The sequence below is a fragment of the Anabrus simplex genome, chromosome 14 (assembly GCF_040414725.1).
Source record: "Anabrus simplex isolate iqAnaSimp1 chromosome 14, ASM4041472v1, whole genome shotgun sequence".
Lineage (NCBI taxonomy): Eukaryota > Metazoa > Arthropoda > Insecta > Orthoptera > Tettigoniidae > Anabrus > Anabrus simplex.
The window spans coordinates 39,034,001-39,055,232 of record NC_090278.1 but is presented as its reverse complement, the minus strand read 5'-3'; the positions used below and the strand labels follow the sequence as shown (position 1 = coordinate 39,055,232).

Here is a 21,232-nt window from a genome sequence, read left to right as displayed (position 1 = left end):
GCCTCTACGCGCACGGCCAACTCGCCCGGTGACGGAAAATATAAGGCTATTCAGGGCTACATTAAGCACAGCTACATAGAAATTGCTTATGGTTCAGAAGACAAAAATGCCATCACATGGAGAAAGAATGCTTCAAGAAAATGTACACTGAAAAGTAGCTGATGGGTGAAAATCAAGCTAGCCTACAAAGAATGTTTTATCACAGAAATGGTAATGTGCACATTTTATTAGATTAGATTGCTGTCAGGAAGAGCAAAGGAAGTATCACTATCAAGAAGCGAGGAGTATGCTTTGGATTTGACTCAAAAGTTTGATGGGGGGGGGGGGGGGGCAAGGGGGCGAGAGAGAGATTACTGATAACCAACTTCAGAGGTTGGCACCTCTGTTGTTAGATCTACTCGGCTACCAGTCCTAGCTAATATCGCTCCGCAAGATCTAAGGAGGAAAGCAGCTAAGGTGAGCTGGCTCAAGAAGATCACCTCCCATAAGAACTCTCCGTTGTATGATGCCCTGCAAGATCAACCAACAACACGTTTGAAATCACGCAAGCCACCCTGGGTTGATTTAGAAAGTATCAATTCTTTCGACATGACCTCCAAGTGGCAACAACGTTGGAACGAACATCCACCCAACAATGCCCACCTGGTTGAAGATCTTACAAAGAAGGTAGAGGGATTCCAACTACCACACCAAACCCGGTCGAAGCTGAACCGCATTAGAACGGGTCAAGGGAGGTGTGGTCACACCTTAAAGAAATGGAGGTTTCCGTACATCTGCTACCTGTGACTGTAGAGTGGAGGACCAAACCATACAACACATTGTTCAGGAGTGCCCACTTCGTGCATTTGACAGTGGTCTGAAGACTCTACACCAAGTGACACCATGTGCTCTGGAATGGTTGTCAAATTTGGATATTTCCATTTTATTATTTGTAAACTTTTGTGTACTTGTACAATCATACGATATATATATAATTGATTGAAATAAGCAAATTGATGAACTTTTATGAAAAACAGAAATATGCCTTTTTCCAAACGTATCCCTGTATGTTGAAACTAAATGAGTGAATTAACCGTCTTAATAACATCACTTTTCATTCGTTTATTTTGAAAGCACTCGCAATTAGATTGCCTCATTAATTTGAATGGAGTTTCAGATGGATAATAAAAGGATAATAAAAAATAATCAAATGGAAAAAAATATTCAGTGTTTGAATGCCTCATTTATTCGACTGAAGTTTTGAATGAATAATCAAGAAAATAATTGGATGGAAAAATGTTCACTATTTGGATTGCCTCATTCATTCAAATGAATAATAAAAAATAGTCCAATGAGAAATATAATAGAATTAAATGAAATAATCGAATAAGCGATTATTTTGTATTCGATTATACTATCACTAATCTTATCACATGTAAAAGACAATTTGCCATTCTTTTTAACTCCTGTAGCTAATACATCAGCAGATGAATGAACTGAATAATTCAGAAATAAATAGCTGTAATGATATTAGATTAGGACCATTGACGTCAACATTAATTTCCCTTATACAGGATGAACATAAACTATAGATTCAAACTTTTCCCGACAGGAATAGGAAGAAAAAGGCTCATATCAATATATGTCCAGAAATGGACAGTGAGTCTGCAATAGAGCAATTAGTATTTAACATCACTGTGGCAAATGCCTGCAGACGTTTCGTGATTCAGGTGGTGGTGTCATCTTTGCGGGTCTTTTCTCAGTAAATCTGTGTGGCCATGTGCTTGTCCATATGTGAATAGTTTCGGCTTGATCCTGATATGAATAATGGACCTTTGTACCTCCACTTCACTATGATCACTCAAAAGTCAGTCTGCAACATGAATTTCCCCTGCCTGTTGTAAGAGGGCTCCCAGGGAATCTTAAAGTGGGTTGGTGACCATGGGCCCCTCAGCTGAGTCCTGGCATTGCTTCCACTTATTTGTGCCATCAATTTCATCTATCCTATCAACCTCCCTTGGTCAACTCTTGTTCTTTTCTGATCCCAGCGGTATTAGATTACCCGAGGACTTAGGGAGTCTTTCATTTTCATACCCTTCGTGGCCCTTGTTTTTCTTTGACTGATACCTTCATTTTTCAAAGTGTATGATCCCTTTTTTTCCTCTCTGATTAGTGTTATATAGAAGATGGTTGCCTAGTTGTACTTCCTCTTAAAAAACAATAATCACCACCACCAGTTGGCAACATGAAAAGTACACAATCAGCGTGATGGTGGAGTGATGATGTACATAGCCATGCCATCTACCATTTCTGGACGTATGTTGATATGAGCTTTTTTGTTTCTTTTCCTGTCAGCAATCTCCTCCTGAAGCTTGTCCATGTAGTTTTAAGTTCACCCTGTATATTGATCTGAAATTGAATGAAATCATATTTGTTCCATAATGACTTTAACTTAAACAAAATATTATTCCTTTAAATGGGTTATTAGTGAGCATGTCGGGCATGTGGTTAGGGGCACGCAGCTGTGAGCTTGCGTTCGGAATATGGTGGGGTCGAACCCCACTGTCGGTAGTCGTGAAGATGGTTTTCTGTGGCAAATATTGGGGCTGTACCTTAATTTTTTTTTGCTAGTTGTTTTACGTCGCACCGACTCAGATAGGTCTTATGGCGACGATGGAACAGGGAAGGGCTAGGAGTGGGAAGGAAGCGGCCGTGGCCTTAATTAAGGTACAGCCCCAGCATTTGCCTGGTGTGAAAATGGGAAACCACGGAAAACCATTTTCAGGGCTGCCGACAGTGGGGTTCGAACCTACTATCTCCCGAATACTGGATACTGGCCACACTTAAGCGACTGCAGCCATTGAGCTCGGTGTGTACCTTAATTAAGGCCATGGCCGCTTCCTTACAACTCCTAGCTCTTTCCTATCCCATCATCGCTATAAGACCTATATCTGTGTCGGTGCGTCGTAAAGCAAATAGTAAATAAATAAATAAATAAATAAATAAATAAATAAATAAATAAATAAATAAATAAATAAATAAATAAATAAATAAATAAATAAATAAATAAAATCTCCAACCTCATCATGAATTAAATCGAAGGCCTCTATCCTGACCCTTCATCCATGGAGCCAGACAAAAGTGAACTCATATCCTCATCCAGAGGTGGTGGTGTTGCTATTTTCAGGAGGTGAGCTGCATGTACCATTTTAACCATTTACCAACCCTCCTGCCATTCTTAAATTTCTGGCAGTACCAGGAATTGAACTCAGGCCCCAAAGACGGCAGCTATTAGTGCTAACAATTACATTGTGGAACTCCACAGACATCATCGATTCCTCTTTTCCCTTACACCAAGTAAGGGAAAATATGGTTCCTCTCCACTTCGTCCTGTCACTCCACCATTCCTCATCCAACACTGTGTTCCAGTTCAGGTTCCATTGTTCTATGCTGTTCTTCACAGAGTCCATCCATCGTAATCTTCGTCTCCCTTGTCCTTTCTTCCCTGTCGTCTGTCTTTCCATTGCTTGTCTTGGCAGTATTTCTTCTTTCATCTGCTTGAAACTCCACAGTATGCAGTAAAGAATCACTCGCTCAAATGAAAATGCAGCTGTTCTGAACACAGGACTTCCTTTACTAGTAAGAATAAAGCAGGTAGCAGGCAGAAACAAAGCTGCTACTATGTGAAGGTCAGATTCCCATCCCCTCCCTGCTAATGACATTCTTTCACAAACACTTTGTTCAACAGCTAAGGGTAAGTACAGTAATGTTTTTCCTGGAATTGCAGCCTGTCCAATAAGTACATATATTGGTCTACCATTTACATGTATTTATTCAATTATTTAATTTTTTTTCTGAAAATTTCCCTCGAAATTTCGACTGTCTTACAATCGAGTGGGTGTTTTTTTGAGTTAATACAATATTATTATTAATAACATGTGTTCTAATGCCCAGGCACTTAGATATGATTTCATTGGCCATAATGTTGGCTGGTTTGAGATCTTCATTTAATTTTTTACTTATTTGTGTGCTCCATCTTTGGTCAACTCCTTGTCACAAATCATTACATGAGTATACAGTATGTATTTCTGTATCCATCGTGATGACCACATGTAGTGTGTGGTGGGGGTGGTAAGGTAGGGAAGGAGTGAAATTACCATACAGCCTACGTCTATGGAATAGCACAAAGGGGTCTACTCAAGGCTGAAGGTCACCCTTCTATGTATGAATCACCATAAAGATCTAATTCCGTAGAGTTTTGTAATTGGACCAGGCGCGACTTCATAATACGATCTGCAGCGCTGCAGAACCAGCAGAAGAAAGTATAATATACAGCGATTAGCCATCCCATCCTTCATATTGAGTGTTGTTTTCGAGCCAAAGATCGATACACATTCAGATACTGGTGATTTGGCAACCCTGTTTAGATCTGTGATTGACAGAACCTTAGGAAAGTACACTTGACTACAGCTTTTGTCCGATAGGTGGATTTTCATTACTTGTAAGGTGGCTAAGAGTCACCCGTAAGTTTATGTATGAACTCCATGCCTTGCAGCACGGCTGGCCAATTCGCGTGTTGGAGGAGCGTGTCGCTGAGACCATAGAGTTAGTAAATAATACACTAGAGGTAGTAACGGCACTACCGCCTGCGAGAGAATCACTGCAGTGAGCGGAGCATCTTGAAATCTTAGCTGTTTGGCAAAAAGCTCGTTCCGCTGTACTCATCAGTGTAAATGCAGAACGTTTAAAACTATGTGGATATTGATATGGTTTAAAATTCTTACATGTCAACATTATCAGATACAGTATAGTCTACTTGTGATGTTAGTGTTCAATAGAAAGAAAGCCCAAAAAGCTTAAATACAGGAGAAATGTGTGATAGGAAGGACAGTGTTCAGTTACGATTAAATCACACAAAATCTATTTACTATTCATGTCAAGTCTTCAAATAACGTACTTTAAGATTAGGGGTACGTATCTTTCTATACCTTTTGTGTAAATTGCCAGGACTTTAGGCATAATTCTATCTAACGGTCGAAAACATTCTCGTATGAAGTGAATGAGTGAGTTTTCAGCTTAAAAGCCTGGGTGAGTTTCTGGGGCTAAGTAGACAAATTATTGCCATCCCTGTTTTTTAAACATATATTTTACTAACTCTATGGCTGAGACGCCCCAGTTTTTGGAATCGTTGACACTTCCTCCCCAAACGCGGCTGTAAATCACACCATCTCTTGTCTTGGACTATCACCCCTCTTTGGGACGACCTTGTCTTGCTGGATATGAAAGGAAAGATCTGGCTTGACGATTTGTGTTGAAATGTTACCACTCTGGGTTGGCACCTTGCTATTCGATAACTAGAGATGAGAATTATAGGCAGTAAAAAAACAGTTAAAATAGGCAGGCATATAGGCTCTTAAATTAGCCCAAATAGGCATATAAATAGACACTAACGTGTAAAGTAGGCAACAAAATAGGCATGAAAAAATTACTTGTAATTTAATAACTCACTCAATTACTATGAAAGGAATTTACAAGCAACGTTTCAATGTTTTCCGGTCACAATCTTGTTCTCCTCTCATGCATAATGTTTTTGTACTGAGAGAAAGATCTCTCAACATCACATGAAGTGATTGGACGAAACTTCACAATGAAGTCACTTCATTTGGTTTTATTTCGCTGACAGCGGCTGCATTCCCCGAGGTTTGGTCAAAACTTCCCCTGACTTCTTCTACAATCCTAAATGACTCCACCAGGGGCATGCCACACTTCTCCAACTTGGTGATTGCTTCCGGCAGCTTGTTGAAATTTGCTCCGGTTCATGCAGGGGCATATTAGTTCTCAACATGGCAGTGCATAGGTCTGAAGATGGTTGTTGGTCGCTGTCCAAAGTGGATTGGTAGAAAGGTCCATTGACGCAGATTTCTGTACTCATATCAGATGCATCGCAGTATTTCTAAGTTGATGTATGTGGTATTTTTCTCACATTTGATCTGAAAAATAATAAAATTGGCATAAATTACATTGTCTCTATATCTTAAATTTCTACAGTTGGGCTAATTGGCAATAATGCTTATTTGCTTCAAAAAAAAAAAAAAAAAAAAAAAAAAAAAACTATTAGAGATGATGTTTCTAGAAGTACAAAACTTTAAAGTAGGAACAAGGGAATTAGTAATTTACATGGAAATATGTCCTCAAGGATTTTTAGTTATAATTTGGCAGTATCGTGTTGAGTTCACCAGGTGAAAAATATAATAAAAAAGAAGTGAAACGATACCGTAGTAGCGTAAAGGAGAGATCCGTCCTTTTTGCTTGCCAAGGATCCACCAAGCTGGCCCTAGCAGTATTCTTACTTATATAGAGGAAATAAAACAGACAGTATAAATTTCAGATTTGTCAACATTTTATTTGTTTCCATTCGCCGGCTGTGGTCAGCCTGTCGTAAGAGGCAACTAAAAGGGGTCCCAGGGGCTCTGAACTTTGGAGCTTGAATTGGCGACCACGGGGCCCTCAGCTGAGTCCTGGCTTTGTTTCTACTTACTTGCGCCAGGCTCCTCACTTTAATCTATCCTATCCAGCCTTCTTTGGTCAACTCATATTCTTTTCCAACCCCAACGCTATTAGGTTTCCGAGGGCTAGGGAGTCTTCCATTTTCACGCCCTTCGTGGCAAAGCGCTGAATCCCCTCCATTTTCCTCTCTGATTAGTGTTTTATAGAGGATGGTGTGGTTGTACTTCCTCTTAAAACAATAATCACTACCACCACTACTCTTGTTCTGATCAGCTTCCATTCCAGGATTGCTCTTGGGGTTCTTCTTGTTTCCATTTAGTTGATATCAAACTTTTTCAGGCTGCTGATCTCTGTTCTGTCCTGTAGCTTCACTATTCCAAGCCTTTTTTGTATATCTACATTCTTTATTCAGCTTAATTTTTGTGTATTGAAAACCGTCTATTAGTTTAAATTGCTGTGTACGTGTGTTGACGAGGCATTGTTTTTGTTCCAGCTCTGAGCTATGGCGGGAGGTGTGCTCTGTATCGCGGTTCTGCCCAGTAGGGCAGCTCTCAAATGCTTGCCATCACGAACTGGAGCTGTAAAGACCTCCCTACGTCGCCGACTGCTCTCTTACACGCCCCGGCTTCTACAGAAGGAGGCGGGTAAGGCCGAGAAGGTAGCAGCAGAAGCTGCTTCCGTCAAGGGTATACCATACTCAAAACTCACTGTCGGTGTACCCAAAGAAATCTGGCAGAATGAAAGAAGGTATGAATTTTATGGGTTTATCTGAATAGAACTTACCCTACAAAAATACTGATAATCCATAATTAGGAGGAGAATTTTGACTCCTTTTTCTTATGGCATGTTTTGAATTTTATATTACCTCCGTCTAAGGATCAGTGGTAGTGAATCAGTCCTCACATCTTAACATTCCAAGATCACAGGTTCTTAATAGATTCAGGCAGGATTTTTGAAGGTGGAAGAGAGTCTATTCTGCACTCCATGTCATCTAGCGTCATAGTATAAAAGATCTCGTGTGATACAATTAAGAAAACCTCGTGTCCTCATCCTGAGGTGGTACAGCTCTTTTTAGGCACACCCCCATTGGAGGTGAGCTGCATGTACCATTTCAACCACATACCAGCCCTCCTGCCATTCTTAAATTTCTGGCAATACCGGGAATCAAACGCGGACCTCCAAGGATGGCAGCTAATAGTGCTAACCGTTACACTACGAAGGTGGATGCGATACAATAGAGGTTTATTCAACAACATTAATTTAAACTGATCAGAATTCCACCCAAAATTGGTCGGGTTTCTCTGCCACTCGGTAAATCAGAATCTCAAAATTGACATGCAGGCTGCTCAAGTGGCATTGAATCAAACTGCCTACCGGTATATGATTTTATTTTGTTAATTATACAATTAAATTGGCTGGAGCTAAAAAGCATCAAGTCAAAATTGCAAATTGATATAAATATAACCTGACATTCTAAGAGGTGTCGAGGGCAAGACCAGAAAATAGAATTAGAAATGAAGAGATAAGGAAAAGGACAAGAATCTTGAAACTTCAGGAAACAACAAAGCTAAAGTGGTATGGGCATATGATGAGAATGGGAGAAGAGAGAGTGCCAAAGAAAGCTTTTTCAGAGAAGTTAACAGGAAAGAGACCACGAGGAAGACCCAGAAAGAGGTGGACAGATTCAGTGTGGGAGTGCATAGAGAAGAGGAGAGGAAAACAAGAAGATGTACTTGGAAGAAGAGCGATGGAGGTTCTTGATTCACAACCCGACCCGGGAAACTGGAAACGGAAAATGAAGATGATGATGATGATTCTGAAGTACTGAACCAAGGGCCTACGAATGGCACACGAAAGAATTAGGTCAGCCTTTTCTTTATACCAGAAAGACTGCTACGTGTAGCACAGTTGGTGGGAGGAAAGCATTAAGTCAATGACTTGTTGGCTTTCAGCACCATTTAAGTGGGAGACTCCCTGTTTTTGGGAGTCAGGAAGAGGAAAGATAAAACTGAATGGTAAAATTCTGGAAGTGGTTAAAAGTTTCAAGTACTTGGGAAGTGTGATCACAGAAAACGGAAAGATAACAAAGGAAATTGGGAAAAGACTACAAGAAGCAAACAGCTTCTACCAGAGTGTAAGGGGTATTTTGTGGAATTAAGATGTCCTGAAGAAAATGTAAGAATATTACACTGACTGACAGAGCAAATGCAACACCAAGGAGAAGTGGTTCGAAAGGGATGAAAGTTGGGGAAAAAACAGAGACGGCACGGACGAATAATTGATGTTTATTTCAAACCGATATGCAGGTTACACAATGCGCACGGCATCGACTCAGTAGGATGTAGGACCCCCGCTAGCGGCGATGCACGCAGAAACACGTCGAGGTACAGAGTCAATAAGAGTGTGGATGGTGTCCTGAGGGATGGTTCTCCATTCTCTGTCAACCATTTGCCACAGTTGGTCGTCCGTACGAGGCTGGGGCAGAGTTTGCAAACGGCGTCCAATGAGATCCCACACGTGTTCAATTGGTGAGAGATCCGGAGAGTACGCTGGCCACGGAAGCATCTGTACACCTCGTAGAGCCTGTTGGGAGATGCGAGCAGTGTATGGGCGGGCATTATCCTGCTGAAACAGAGCATTGGGCAGCCCCTGAAGGTACGGGAGTGCCACCGGCCGCAGCACATGCTGCACGTAGCGGTGGGCATTTAACGTGCCTTGAATACGCACTAGAGGTGACGTGGAATCATACGCAGTAGCGCCCCAAACCATGATGCCGCATTGTCTAGCGGTAGGGCGCTCCACAGTTACGGCCGGATTTGACCTTTCTCCACGCCGACGCCACACGCGTCTGCGGTGACTATCACTGACAGAACAGAAGCGTGACTCATCGGAGAACACGACGTTCCGCCATTCCCTCATCCAAGTCGCTCTAGCCCGGCACCATGCCAGGCGTGCACGTCTATGCTGTGGAGTCTATGGTAGTCTTCTGAGCGGACGCCGGGAGTGCAGGCCTCCTTCAACCAATCGACGGGAAATTGTTCTGGTCGATATTGGAACAGCCAGGGTGTCTTGCACATGCTGAAGAATGGCGGTTGACGTGGCGTGCGGGGCTGCCACCGCTTGGCGGCGGATGCGCCGATCCTCGCGTGCTGACGTCACTCGGGCTGCGCCTGGACCCCTCGCACGTGCCACATGTCCCTGCGCCAACCATCTTCGCCACAGGCGCTGCACCGTGGACACATCCCTATGGGTATCGGCTGCGATTTGACGAAGCGACCAACCTGCCCTTCTCAGCCCGATCACCATACCCCTCGTAAAGTCGTCTGTCTGCTGGAAATGCCTCCGTTGACGGCGGCCTGGCATTCTTAGCTATACACGAGTCCTGTGGCACACGACAACACGTTCTACAATGACTGTCGACTGAGAAATCACGGTACGAAGTGGGCCATTCGCCAACGCCGTGTCCCATTTATCGTTCGCTACGTGCGCAGCACAGCGGCGCATTTCACATCATGAGCATACCTCAGTGACGTCAGTCTACCCTGCAATTGGCATAAAGTTCTGACCACTCCTTCTTGGTGTTGCATTTGCTCTGTCAGTCAGTGTATATTCACCCTACTATGAACCCATACTAACTTATGCAGCTGGATTGTGGACTACAACAAAATGAGAGGAGAGTATAATACAGGCAGCAGAGATGAAATTCCTAAGAGGTATCGAGAGCAAGACGGGAATTAGAAATGAAGAGATAAGAAAAAGGACAGAAATCTTGAAACTTCAGGACAGGATAGAAACAACAAAGCTAACGTGATGGGCATATGATGAAAATGGGAGAATAGAGTGTGCCAAAAAAAGCATTTTCAGAGAAGTTAACAGGAAAGAGACCACGAGAAAGACCCTGAAAGAGGTGGACAGATTCAGTTGTGGGAGTGCATAGAGAAGAGCGGAGTGAAACCAGAAGATGTACTTAAAAAAGGAGAAGAGTGGTGGAGAGACAGGCAGCGATGGAGGTCGTTGATTCACAACCTGACCTAGGAAGCTGGAAACGGGAAATGAAGATGATGATAATGATGATGACTCCCTGTTTTTGGTCCTTCCTCCCTCTCTCTCCTGATCAGAGACTTATCTCCTGATATTGAGAACAGATTTAGTATTCCTGTGTTTTTTGAAAATCCAGGTTTTTCCTCATTCTTTAAGTAGCTGGAGAGAATTGATGTTCAGTGTGCTCTGGCAAGACACATGCAATCAGCTTAAATCTCTCAAGGAAAACTAAAAATACTACAAAACAGTAATCAAACCAGACAGTCTGAATGCCACACAATGCATGTTCTCTATGAAAAGTGGTATAATAGAAGTGATAGAGAAAAAGAAAAGGAAAATATTGTGGAAAATCTGGGGACCATTGGAAGCAGAGGAAGGATTTAGGAGGAATAGAGATTTATACAAGGATGAAGAAAATGATAGTATGTGGGACCTGATCAGAAAGAGGAGAATTACATCATTTTTTGTCACATAATAATGATGGATAATAGCAGATTGACAAAACAAGTGTTCAGTCATATTTACAAGTGCAAGAATGGCAACCAGTGGAACCAAGGAGTTTAAAAAAAGAAAAGACATAGATTGGAATTACAGAAGATAAAATACATGATAGAACAACTTATTGGAGAGTGATACAAAATTTCAAGGGGTTTACAAGAGAAGAAGAGGACATCTGGACACAAGAGAGGGGGGAAAATAGCAAAGTGAAAGAATGTAGAACTGTTGAAAGTCGAGAAAACAAGGGTGAATGCAGGGATTACTTTTCATAGTCCTTAGATGGCCCAAATCGAAAATATTTGATAATTTATTAATGTATTCTTCTGCTGCTTTTCCCCATCCTACTGGGGTCATGTATGTGATCTATGTTGCAATGTGGACTTGGCCAAGTTTTACAGCCAGATGTCCTTCCTGTCACCAACCCTATGCATTCTACTGTTTATGTGTTTCTGAAGTGATTGGCATGTGTAATTGAAGAGGTGTGTATGAAGAGAAACTGTTTTGCCCAATCTTGAGGGAGAAAAATTAATCAAAGCTATACTCCCTGATAAAAGAGGAATTGAATCCAGGACAATCTTAATTGAAGGCCGGTACTCCGACCATTCAGCCGAGGAGCTAGATCTGTCTCCTCTCCACTTCCAGATAATATTAAATTAGAATTACAAATGCCTGCATAAGTTGTTCAGAATATACATAGTAATTGCCTATTTGTTTGAAGTGGGTTCAGGGTACATTTCTCTCTGGTACACAGAATCTTATCTTATAATGTGTTCCTAGAGTGGGGGTAGTGACCTTAAGTCTCCAGCTGAGTTTGACATTGCATCCTCTGACTTGTCCATGCTCCTCTCATCTTTCCTAGCTGACCTTTTGGTCAGTTCTTATTCTCTTCCATTACAAATTATATTACATATGGAGTCTACAGACTTTCATTTTTGCACATTATAAGGCCCATTTTTATCTTTAGCCACAATTGCAAAATTGCCCCTGTCAGTGAAAATTGTCATTTGTAGGTGCTAACAGATATCTTTTATTTGTCAGAACAGATTTTAACGTTGGAAAAATTTCTTAGCAGACAAAGTAGTGGTCCCCATACTACGAAAAACGTAAAATTAAGCAGTTTCCTCAGTTGTGCCAAAAGTTGAAGGGCTAAAGGGCCTGGAAAGGTTACAAATTGTGAGTCTTGGATAGCTCTATCAAAGTAAAAAAATACATGTCAAAAATCACTTCTGGCCTAAATGCAGTTCTGGAAAAACTGCCTAAACTTGCTTGTTTCTTTACTCGTTTTCTTTTTTATTCAAATCCTAGTCAATTTAACTTATTTACATAATTCTTTGTGTAATGTGTTCCTTGGTTGAATACTCTCAGGTGCTTTTTGATTTTTTGAAAAATGTCGACATTGAATGTATTTATAAGGGCTTAAGTGAAACTCTGTATTGACTCAGATTAGCGCTCGTAGTGGTAGAAAAAGGCAAACTGCTAATCTAATCGACCAGGTAACAGTGATTAAGAAAGGGATTGTAATTTTTAGGAATAGGTAAAGAATTTATTGCCATACTTTATTATATTTTATTTACCAAAAATTCGTAGCTCATACCCCTGGTATGTTTTCAACATTGAGTTGCTTGTCTGAAGGGCAAGAACTGTGGATTTTTAACTTTACTCTCCATGTTTAGGAGTTACAGGAACAAGTGAGCATTTTAGAAATTATCCTCAGTTTAATCATAACAGATGCCAGAGTATTGGAATTTTGCCCCTCCTAAGTTCTTTAATTTTGCAGAAGCCATGAGACAGCATTCTTACATTTAAACATCCTCAAATGCCACTGACATCAGTTGGAATTGAATCTGCAATCTTGAGAATAGCAAGCTAACAACTGACAGCATCACTGAGGTTGGTTCAGAACTCTGTTTTTCTTCTGTGAATGACTTTAAGAGGGGTTGATGACCATAGCTAGTGTTTTCAACAATAAGAACCATCTTCTTATCTGTCTTTGTTGCTCAGTTTTTGTCACTTGAAATCATCTTGCATGTTGATCATCATCATCATCATCATCATCATCATCATCATCATCATCATCATCATCATGTCCCACTCCAGTCGCCCCGGTGTGGTTTACAAGCCTCCTCCACTCCTTTCTGTCCTTCCACTTTTCCTGCTCCATTACTTCCGCCACATCCAATCCAGCTTCTCTAATGTTCTTCCAAATCTGATCCATTCACCTCCTTCTCAGTCTTCCAACTGGTCTCTTTCCCTTAACTTCTCTTTCCAATTCCTTTCTTGCTACCTGTTCCTTTCCCATTCTTTTTACATGTCCAAATTATCTCAGTCTTGCTTTCTGTATCTTCTGTACTAACGGTTCTATATTCAGCTCTTCTCTGATTTTAATATTTTGAATTCTATCTCTCCTTCTCTTTTTAACCAATGTTCTTAGAAATTTCATTTCTACTGCATGTTGATGATATTTAATTTTATGGGCTTGGCTACTGTGTGCAGGCATTTTTATCTTATCCCATTTAGGCTGCCTGCATGTCAGTTTCAGTCTCTGTTGGGTAATCACCAGATGTGTCACCAGAGGTTGTTTTCATACCAACATTCCTCAATCAATCAATCAATCAATCAATCAATCAATCAATCAATCAATCAATCAATCAATCAATGTTTAGGTCTTGGTGATGGTCATTTTATATCCCCCTTACCGGTACTCTTCCTAAGATGAATAATGTGGTATGTCCCATTTGCTCATAAGGAGTCAGGGATGAAATAAGATGAAATTGTATGATGTTTTACTGTCAGATGCCCTTCCTCAGCTGATGAGCTAATGGAGATGAAATGAACGATGATGAATGGACATTGGATAAGGGGATGGAAGGAATCTGCTGCGGTCTATGAATTGGAAATATCTGGCATTTGACTGGTCGTAGTAGTATTAGTAGTAATGTTGATAATGTAACTCTAGACCATGTAAATAACTCTTCATGACTTCAATTTTCTTTGGCGCCAGTATTCCTTCATTCTCTTGCTAACAGCTTCTTTCTTTTCAGCCATCCAATGTTATTTTTCCTTAGTCTCTGTTTCTGGCTCTAGGAATCCCTCAAATGTATGTATCTTGTTCCTGAAAGTGGTTCTGTTTTGATCCATGATGTTCATTTCTTGCAGATCCTTCTTGGTGTTAATAAACCATTTGTAATGAGTTGCCTTTTCTGTTGGGCTTGTTGAAATGGTTAAAAAATTTCTTAGTGAGTCTGACATTGGACATTCTTGAAATATGTCCAAAGAATTTAAGCCTTCGTTTGCGTATCGTAATTGAAATCCTGCTGCATGTTTTATATACTTTGTTACAGCATAATCAGTATATGTCAGCTTTCTTTTTGGTCCAAGAATTTTTCTTAAAATATTTCTTTCCTTCTTCTCGATTTTTTCAATATCGTTTCTGGTTGTTAATCTTAGGCATTCTGAAGCATACAGGCACTCTGGTTGGATTACTGTCTGATAGTGTCATAGTTACAACAACAACAGTATGCAAGCATTTTAATTTGATGCCATCTGGCTGCTTGCTTGTCAGTTTCAATGTTCTGTTTTACTCTAGGCCTACTAGATGGCAGAGTGAATCAAATATCTCCTGGGTGTCTATTGCTGAGTTGTTAATGAATTTTGCCAGGTAAACACCAAATGTGCCACCACAGGAGATCTTTTACATGCTGACATCGTGTGACATGGAGGAGTGTCGAATGGATTTTTTTGTACCCTTCGGAAGTCTGACTACCTCATATCAGGTTTGAACCCGGTATCTTGGGATCAAGAGGCTGACACTTGACCACTGATCCACAAAGGGAGCTGGAAGGAAAAATGGTAAATGACAGGAAACCATTGTATATATTATATTTCTTATGTTTGCTTCAGTTGATTAAATCTTAAGGACTTCAAGATTTTCATATTCATTATATGTATGTTGCCTTTCTTTCCAAGATTCTAGTAGATGTCCAACTGATAACCTCATTTTTCTTTGGGGAAGTCAGATCAATCGCCTTCTTCTTCAGAGCGAATCATCATCAACAATGTAAATTTCATCATAGGAAACCTTTCTTTGTGTTATAAATATTTAATATTGCTATTGCAGAGTGGCCGTCTCACCAGCTGCCGTCGCTACACTCGTCAAGAAAGGGTTCAGTGTTCAGGTAGAGGAAGGCGCTGGACTGGAAGCGAAATTCCGAAATGATGACTTTGCCAAAGCTGGAGCTAAGTTAGTCGATAAAAATGCAGCTTTTAAATCTGGTAAGTAGCATAAAGTAAAGGCTGTGTGTGCCACACTAGGCTAGTTTACTAGCAGCGAACACTTGCTAGTTACTAGTCAGGTGTGATGCCCAGAAACACAGGTGCTAGTGCTTGCTGGCAAGCATTTTACTCGCAGCTAGTGAAGTTAGACATGTCCAACTTTACTAACCTCTAGCTTGCGAGTTGGGTCACTTGAGTCACTCACCACTCGCCACTAGTGCTTTACTCGCCCATGTGACAGCCCACATTACTTACTAGTGTCTAGTTGAATGGCCCTTGACTGTTGAGGTGAATTTTGTGTTGTGCATCTCGTGAGGTTGGGTTTGTTACACCCCAGGTCTTAACTAAAACAAAAAAACAAGAATTTTTATTATTTACAAAACTTCCCTCAGGTTAGAGGATGGTTGCCTAGTTGTACTTCCTCTTAAAACAATAATCACCACCACCACCACCTCCCTCAGGTTGCCACAATGGACAAAGCATAAGGAAACAAATGAAATTATAATTTTGGTTTACAATAATTTTGTTGATTACATTATTCTCATAATGCCTTTAACCTATAAGAGTTGTAAAACGTAGCAATCATTTCTCAGTAATGAAATGGAACCTTGTAAAGCTAACAAAGACATAGTTTGTAGTTCCAGAACCTCTAAATTAAACTGCTTCCAAAAATTCATAATGAATCAAGGAATAGTCCCTCGAGCTCCTATCATTAATCCTATCACTTTAATGTCCTTCAATCCAAATTTTTCTTTATTATAAATCATGGTTGGATCATAGATAAGCTGCTTTTCCCTATCAACATCTTCTGGCTGGTCTGTGGAGGTTTTGAAATGCACTGGTGTGTCTGTTATATGTCCCACACTCTCAGATTCCTTGTAGGCTGCTACCGTTATCCCGTTATCGGCAAGTCGAGATACCTCTTCAGTGACCCTATAATTTTTCTTTCTGAGGGAATGTTATAAAGGACCAAATCTTGTTGTGCTCGGTGTTCCGCAGCATCTCTCCATGGGGACAAGATTCCAAAACATGAGGAAGTGTTTCTGTCTCTCTTCGGAAATGCCGACAGAGGTTTCCTTTCTGGGACCTGCCAGGAACAGATTGAACAGCGCATGCATTAGCAGTAATTTTTATTCCCCATTCACTGAATTTCAAATGTAGATATTTGAGAAATGCCAGCAAAGTGACTTTATGCTCATGAATGTTTAGAGGGCACAATCAGCTTAAAATTTCACTGAATATGTAGCACAGACCTTCTGATGATTCTTTCTCAATATTCATCCTCTCTATCTTGCGTAACTCTAAACAGAGTGAAGACAAACCATGGAAGATGTGGCTACCTCCTACACATTTGGGGCATAGTGCAATCGCCAGCATGCGATTGTGGTGCTGCTTGACAGACTATCCCGCTATGCCCTCAAGTTTGTTGGCAGCTCCATCCACTTCAGTGAATTGAGTAATTCACCTTTAAATTATAATAGTTTGTCTAGAAAGCCAAGAATAACGGCCGAGAGGATTCGTCGTGGTGACCACACGACACCTCGTATTCTACAGGCTTTCGGACTGAGCAGTGGTCGCTTGGTAGGCCAAGGCCCTTCAAGGGCTGTAGTGCCATGAAGGGGAGTGGGGGTTTGTTTCTATTACCATGCATTTTCAGTATTTTATTTCATGTGTAACGCCATACACTAAATAAATAAATAGATAGGTAGATATATAATTAATTTTAAGAGATAGTGGGTTCAAACCCCACTGTGTCAGTGCAACATAAAGCCAAGTGAAAAAAAACAGACACATTGTGGTTCATGTACGACCATAACCCACAGCGGTAAAAATTGTATTCCGGTTATGTTGTGGCATAGCCACAGTAGGCTTTGATAAGATATTAAAAATCACAAATGATTATGCAATCCTTTAGTGTTCTACTGTATACAATTCAGTTTACTGGCCAAGTTAGTGGTGTATGACACGGCCTCTCAAACGCCCAAAATCTCAAGTTTGCAATCCAAGGCGCTGAGGTTCTGTGCACCGTGCATCGGTCCGACTTGGCTCCGACCAGCTTTTCGTCTCGAAGTAACTCGGCTAAGCTTGGGTCAACTCTGCTCACAATATGGAGCGTTGCAGAGTAAGTGAGGAAGGGGGAGATGGGTGGAGGGAGCGAGACAGGCGTACAGAAAGAGAGAGACAGCACTATTGCTGAAAATCAACGAGTGGGGGGAGGGTCTGCATTCTGGTCAACCTTGCGAAGTCGTCTTTTGCACTGCCCCGTGCAATGCATCGGTGCATACACACGGAGAGGCCCTGATTTATAATATTGTAAGATTATCTCCAAGTGTAATTGCAGTCGAAAACCCTTACAGCCTATTAAATATTTACTGTGCTGTTTATTCATAGTGTTTGTCATTAAAAGTATTATGTTCTGCCTCATTTAACCTGTAATTTTTGGTTTTACGATAAAAGTATGTAAAATATTCAGTTGACTTTGTGTTTGAATTAAAACAGTGTCATTATTTAAAAAAATAGGAGAATAATTAGTGTAAGCTTTGTTTGATATTTATATGCCAAATTAATTTGGAAAGTACTGAGCTCGATAGCTGCAGTCACTTAAATCCGGCCAGTATCCAGTATTCGGGAGGTAGTGGGTTCGAACCCCACTGTCGGCAGCCCTGAAGATGGTTTTCCATGGTTTCCCATTTTTACACCAGGGAAATGCTGGGGCTGTACCTTAAGGCTACGGCCGCTTCCTTCCCACTCTTAGCCATTTCCTCTCCCATCATCGCTGTAAGACCTGTCTGTGTAACATAAAGCAACTTGTAAAAAAAATAATAATAAAAAAAAAAAATTGGAAAGTCAACCGAGATTATTGAAAAAGCAAGCTTGTAAATCACTATAATGACTGTAGGAAAAAATGTTTGAAAAATATAAAATAAAATCCACACCAGATTTCAAAGTCCAGACTGGAATTTGTTAATAAATGAGTTTAATTTAATATTGGCAACAAACATTGTGTGCAAAACATAGTGATCTAAATTCAGGATAGTTTTTTGATCATTTTAGATCTTTATTAATTAAAATAAAAGAAAAGGAAGAAAAGAAAGGAAAAGAAAGGAAAAGAAAAGTTGGAAAATTTGATTATTTGATTATTCCCATACAAATGGAGTAAAAATGAACACTGGAGGGACACACATATAATACAGGAACCAAGAAACGCATTTTGTTTGTTCTATAAATATCTGCAGGCATGTCAAAAATCTTAAATTCTAAAAATGTAGCATATTGAAAAAATACAACAATGACAATCACACGTGTAAACACAATTAAATGATGACAGTGAAAATAAACAGTCATACAGCTAATGACTGACGAGTCAAGTGGTGTACTCTTGGACGTTGTGGACAGTGATTCCCATCTTGGTGAAGGACCAAGTGCCCATTCCGCATCAGACAACGAATTACTTGCACGGAATGTGACTGTACAGAATCAACCAAGTGATATTGATGATTTGATACTAATAGTGACTGTGAAGAAAGGAATGTTGACCAGGACAGTCCTGCACAGGTTCCACAACAGTTCCTGGAATAATTAGGTTTTTAATTTCCTCCTCTCGTACACCACTCTTCTTACACTTCGACACCATGATTTTACGAGTCGCGCGTGAACAAGTCGAGGAACTTTAAATATCGCTCGAGTTTTTCGATAGAAAACCTAATATGTCAACCCTAAGCAGAATTAGGACAAACCAGGGCAGATGCTCTGATCTTCTCCACAAGTGGGGACAATCTCCCTCACCAGAGTGCAGTTGCGGTTCTCCCAGGCAGACTATCTGGAATATCGTTCATGTCTTGTCACATTGATATAAAGGCAATTTCAGTGACCTTATGGAAGCAGGTCCAACTGTGATAGACTTTATCAACTTAAAAGTCAAATTGTAAATAATGTAAATATGTAATATACTCTTGTCTAATTTTACAATTATTAATGATATGTAGTGCCAAATGCTAAATAATAAATAAAGAATGTTGTCAGAACGTGGTAGCTTGAACTCTCTTTAATGGTCATGCCAAGATTAGGCACCAGTTTTGGTCTAGAAGCCTATCAAAGAATAGAGACCGTCTCTCAGTGCGACGCTAACAAGTTTCTTAATTTTTTTTTGAGGATCGCTCATACTGACTCTGGGACTAAGAGGGTTAAACCTTTGTTATTTCTGGAGTTTGGTTATGGTCTGTTCCTCACATTAAATATTTTATCAGACTTAAATTACTATCAAAATATAATTCTTCTCTCTGTTCTGGGTTTGGGGTTTCAGGTTTGATTCCCTCCCGGGCAGGGAATTTAACTTCTTCTTTTTCTCTTTGTCTTTTCCTGTTCATGCAGGATCAATGTTTCTGACAAGTCGTCTCCATTTTCCTCGCTTCCAAATGACATTTTGTCTTAACTTCTATTTCCCTGAGATCCTTCCGCACACGATCCATCCATCTTCTGGTTCTACCTTCCAACTCCATGTCAAGCATTCTCCTTCCCACATAATTTTCATTCCTGCACTTAATGTGGCCACATCAGAGCAGTCATCTTTCTTGGACCTTTCTAGTTATTTCAGTCGCTTTAACACTGCCTCGTATGAAGGTGTTCATGATGTGGTCTTTCCTTGTAATCCCACACATCCATCTCAGCATCTTCATTTCAGATACTTCATCCGCTTACATTGTGACTGCACTGTTGGCTAAGTTTCTGCACCATATAGCATTGCAGGTCTCGCCGCACATTTATAGGCTTTTTTCCCTTTGTTTGGATATTTAGTTCCCTGTCAGAGAGAACACCCGACAATTTTTCCAGTTTGACCAGGCAGACTGAATTTGGCGGGTAATTTCTGGATCTAAATTACCTTCAGTAGACATAGTGGATCTTAAGTATTCGAAACTGTTCCTTGCCTGGAGCTGGTTTCCATCCCTCTGAACAGTTTTATTCCCCAGTCACATGTATTCAGTCAAGACCTCTTTCCTCTAGAGTTCTTCTCCAGCATTCTAGTCTACTGTATATTCAAGCTGTTCTCTATTTGTGCTGAATAGTACAATATCATCTGCAAATAGCAAACACCAAGGAGCTGGTTCTCTTAGATTTTCAAAAAGAACGTCCATTATGAGATCAAAAATGTAGGGACTCTCTCTCAGTGCAGATCCTTGAAGAAGACCAACTTGGACTGTTATGGCCTCCACCAATCCTACACTGCTTCTAACTTGCATCTTTGCTCCTTAGTATGACGGTCGATCAAATATAAATGGGATTTTTGTTCCTGAACATCAACAGTTGGTAGGACTGGTCCCGCGCGTCTACTATGCCTAGGCGGGACTGTTAGGAGTGGGGAGAGTGTGCTGTTAGATATTTCCTGCCATTTCGTCAGTAACGCTCACGATGTCGGAGCAGCAAGTGCACTCCTCCACTGCACAACGCAAAATTATAAAATTTCTTGCTCTTGAAGGAGTTACAGTGGTGTAAATTAACCAGAGATTGACTGTACAGTTCGGTGATCAAACATTGTCAAGGACGCGTATGTTTGCCTGGCATAAAAAGTTCAAGGAATGACGAGAATGTGTGGAAAATCAGCAACACGATCGCCATCCTCGGATCAGCATTACAGACGAAAATATTAGTGCGGTTAAAGATATTATTGCTGATTCATTTTTTGCATGAGTGACGCACTATTCCATAGCTGCTTACTACTGTGAGCTTTTGAACAAGGCGAGTGTTGCATATCGCTGCAAAAGACGAGACCAACCGATTCCACAGGTCATCCTCCTCCACGACAATGCGCGCAGCTCTGTCTGTAAGCTACAGGAAATGTCCTGGACTACACTTGATCGTCCTCCTTATAGCCTGGACTTATCGCCCTGCAATTTCCATTTGTTCGGACCGCTTAATGAAGCTCTAGAAGGGCAATGAT

At 40.7% G+C, this 21,232-nt stretch overlaps 1 protein-coding gene across 3 annotated transcripts in view; it reads left to right on the top strand.

The window, feature by feature from the left end:
* Positions 1 to 21,232, top strand: part of LOC136885434 (NAD(P) transhydrogenase, mitochondrial) — a 151,317-nt gene that overhangs the window by 14,668 nt on the left and 115,417 nt on the right. For 2 of the 3 annotated variants that reach the window (XM_067157984.2, XM_067157985.2), the window contains exons 2-3: positions 6,980 to 7,233; positions 15,143 to 15,297. In XM_067157984.2, the coding sequence (XP_067014085.2) occupies positions 6,989 to 7,233; positions 15,143 to 15,297 (400 nt within the window). In that variant the 5' untranslated portion in view covers positions 6,980 to 6,988. Of the gene's footprint in view, positions 1 to 6,979; positions 7,234 to 14,835; positions 14,875 to 15,142; positions 15,298 to 21,232 lie in introns of those variants that run through there. The other variant, XM_067157986.2, reaches the window with a different exon arrangement.